Here is a 3,462-nt window from a genome sequence, read left to right as displayed (position 1 = left end):
CTGGTCTTAGAACCCCTGTCAATCATCTGAAATTAAACATGGGATCGGATACTTTGATTTGATTGACATTTAGTTTTCTGTTCTTGTGTATATCTGGTGTACCTTGTCTGGAGATGGCACCGACCATCGAATTAACATTCAGGCTACATCCTGTGTATAAAGGTAGTATACACAAGCCAGCGTCGTTCCCTCGGGGCTTCTCAGGCGCTTCAATTAAGATCCATCCCACACCAAACTTACCTGAGGAAAACCGACCGGTTGAAAACCTCGACCTAGGAAAATATACAAATCAGAAAATCATCAGAAATTATCAGAATATACCTGAAGCCATATCATATATTTATTATCATTATTTTAATAGTTCTAAAGACAAATATGACCCCATTATAGCTAGGTTACTGGACTACTGACACGATTTTTTGAGTAAAACATTGTGTGAAAATTTTAAAACTGATATGGTGAATGACTTTTATTAAATGTCTGGATGACCCCAGACATGCAATCCCTGACTGTGTCTCAGATTATTTCCGCGATTAATAAATTTTAAAAAATATTTTATTTTTATGATGTTTTGCTGAAAATTCGTCATTCGTCATTGGAAATGTTTTGGCTTTAAAGAACAAAGTTTATTTTTTTAAATTACGTAGACCATGTAGACTGTATATTATAATGTTATTCTTAGCTCACAAATCTATTTCTTTTTCAACTTCATGGCATCTTTGAACATTTGCTACATGTTACCAAACATGATACTTATAGCAAATATCGTGTTTACCATCGATTCAAACCAGTTTCTATGTTTAAAAAAAAATGTATTTACGAGTACTGTTAGTGTTGACGAAAGATTTCTCCATTATTTCCTAATCATGACAAGAAGCACACGGCGGGTTTGACCGGTCGGCAAGGGATGTACACTCCTCCATCCCACCTCTAATGTTTCGAAGGTCTGTGTTTGCTCTGCTCCTATTTTGTATTGTTTTATGGACGTCTGAGCATGAATACTGTTCGTTATCTCCATATATTTCATAAGTGATACAAATGTACCTATATTTTCATAGGTTGAAAAAAGACGGCCACTATAATTCAATTATCGGGTACAATATACACGCCTTCGATCAACACTATATAAGGGAATTTTTTCGCTTTAATGTATCAATTTAACAAAAGAATGTCGATCACAAGAGACAATTCATTCTTGAAAAAAGGAGACTTAAACTCTACTTCAGATCCCTTTGTTTCTTCACATAGGGAACATGGTAAATCAAATTGCAAAAATTATCAACAAGTTCAATGCAAGAAAGATCGTTCTGCCTTTAGAGAATATAGGGACCCACTGTTGCTTGCAGAAACTGGATCCGATAACAGTCAGCTTAATTCCAAGGGTGTTTCTAGGGCCAGAAAAACCAGTAACCTTCACCAAACAAGAATCAGAGGAATTCAGCTAAAGAAATCTACTCAGCATCGGCATGTCAAATCTGCCAAAAGTAAACGACATACAAAAAAATCCGGAAAATCAAGGCATGGATTCCAAGAAAAATCAAAAGAGAGTGCCAAACTGATCGAAGTGTTTGGAGGATCAAATGTTGGCAAAGCTAGTTTCATGCAACTTTTGAAACAGATCCAACAATCCATTACATCTGGTATGCATTTTAACCCCCTTTTTGTAGCTTGTTTCGATAATTATCTTAAGAAACGTAAAAGTTTTATTAAATTTTGCATTTCATGTTGAATTCTTGTAATTTAGATAAGCAAGCAAGTGGAGTCATATTGGAACACGAGGACTTGAAAACCCATCTGTTCTTTGAGACTTCAGAATTGTATCTAGAAAAGGTAAGACTTCTTTAATTTTTCATGTACATGATTGTTTTTTTTTTTTTTTGAATTACATTAATTTATGTGATTAAAAATTAATATGTTTTTCTTTCCTAGACTACAGATCTTCAGGAAGCAGATGCATGTGTTGTAATGTTTGCTGTCTCTGACAAAGCATCGTTTCAGTTTGCTAAACACTGCATCCAGAACATAAGAAAAAGTTATAGAGAAGACCTTCCAATATTTCTTGTGGCAAATAAATCTGACTTGATTCGACATCGTAAGGTCTCTCAGAATGGTAGGTTACCATTAAAAGTTCATTAAAACTGTAAACTGCTTCGCAAAGGGTTTGAAAACGATTTTTTAAAGTACAGTAACAAAAATAATTCATTGCAATTTTTCATTTTTTTCATTTTGTTTTTAATTTCAGATGCTATCAGAGTTGCAAACTTTCATAATTGCCAGTATTTCGAAACATCGCTGATTTTTAATTATAATGTTCCAGAATTACTTCAAGATATTATCACTCGAGTTCATAAAACCAAAACAAAAAGATGTCTGAGGTACATCCACAGAATGGCTGAAGCTTTTCAAAATAGGTTGAAGAAATTTCTTCAGTAAAAATTTACACTAATGGTACAGTTTCGTGTAATAACAATGATATAATGATTATCAATTGTAGTAGAAAACATTGATTCTCAAATAAAAACGTATTTACAACAGTTGTGTGTCTGCTTCTGTCAGTTTGAACAATTAAAAGCGTAAACGAAAAAACAAAACACAAAAACAAATGAACAACGTTGTAATTTTGACTTTACTGAAATAAAAAGTCATTTAGATGGAAAAACCCTACTTGAGTTCAGTATACCGGTATTTGTCACAAAAGCTTTTACTAGTATCATAGGCATAAAAAAACATAATAAGTCTGTGAAGAGATAGAAGCTCTACTGGATTGTGCTTTGACGTAAAATATATTTAATAGAGTACGTAGAATTCATCGGTTTCCCTCATTAAAGAAATTGTGTCTAAAATGCTCACTATAAAATATATTGAGTCGATCGATATATGAATGAAAATAATTATTGTTAATATAATATTCGAATGTCGAATTAAAGACCACATCATCATCATCATCATCTCTCTCTCTCTCTCTCAGTTAACAGAGGATTTAGACCTAAGTAGCACTCATTCTGTGCGGGTCTTTCTGAATGGGTTCAGTGAAATGGACCACATGTTATTATTTGTTCAATTAAATGTAACTTTTACTTAAAGAGTCAAGCAGGGAAAATTGACAAACGTACAATTTTTGCATGACCCCGAGCAAATTTTGTTCAATTCTAATAAAAGTATTAGGTTTCAGAAAATTACAGGTTTCAAAACCTAAAACAAAAATATCATGTTTATGGCGAAAAATAAAAGTAAAATAATTTCATTATTCCCCATAACGAAAATATTTCTTTACTTCTTCCTTCTTATTGCACGCGTACGCAGAAAAGCATAATAAAGTGACCATAATTACCATGGACTCAAGTATACTCAGGAATTAATGTAAGTAGACCAAAAATTTTGATGCAATCTTTTTGAAAAGTTGTTAGAACATATTTCTCACCTCTGCATGCTCCAATTGAATGTTGTTTACAAGTTTGAGCT

General features: G+C 33.0%; 1 protein-coding gene across 1 annotated transcript; it reads left to right on the top strand.

Moving 5' to 3' along the window:
• The first annotated feature begins 1,168 nt into the window (after nucleotides 1-1,168).
• On the top strand, nucleotides 1,169-2,433 carry LOC134265314 (GTP-binding protein GEM-like). The gene is made up of 4 exons (XM_062747546.1): nucleotides 1,169-1,640; nucleotides 1,745-1,830; nucleotides 1,930-2,110; nucleotides 2,243-2,433. Exons 1-4 carry the CDS (start codon nucleotides 1,169-1,171, stop codon nucleotides 2,431-2,433), a joined length of 930 nt encoding a protein of 309 aa, XP_062603530.1.
• Nucleotides 2,434-3,462: the final 1,029 nt, after the last annotated feature.

This window comes from Saccostrea cucullata, unplaced genomic scaffold (genome assembly GCF_032062105.1).
Source record: "Saccostrea cucullata isolate Sc308-1 unplaced genomic scaffold, CSIRO_AGI_Scuc_v1 ctg10428, whole genome shotgun sequence".
NCBI classification, from domain to species: Eukaryota; Metazoa; Mollusca; class Bivalvia; order Ostreida; family Ostreidae; genus Saccostrea; species Saccostrea cuccullata.
This window is presented reverse-complemented; position numbering and strand designations above follow the sequence as displayed.

Bases quoted from the DNA above. Each gene is read 5' to 3' on its own strand.
- LOC134265314 (XM_062747546.1), top strand. From the start codon at position 1,169: ATGTCGATCACAAGAGACAATTCATTCTTGAAAAAAGGAGACTTAAAC. The intron at 1,641-1,744 runs GTATGCATTTTA...CTTGTAATTTAG, and splicing joins CCAACAATCCATTACATCTG to ATAAGCAAGCAAGTGGAGTC. The intron at 2,111-2,242 runs GTAGGTTACCAT...TTTTAATTTCAG, and splicing joins TCGTAAGGTCTCTCAGAATG to ATGCTATCAGAGTTGCAAAC.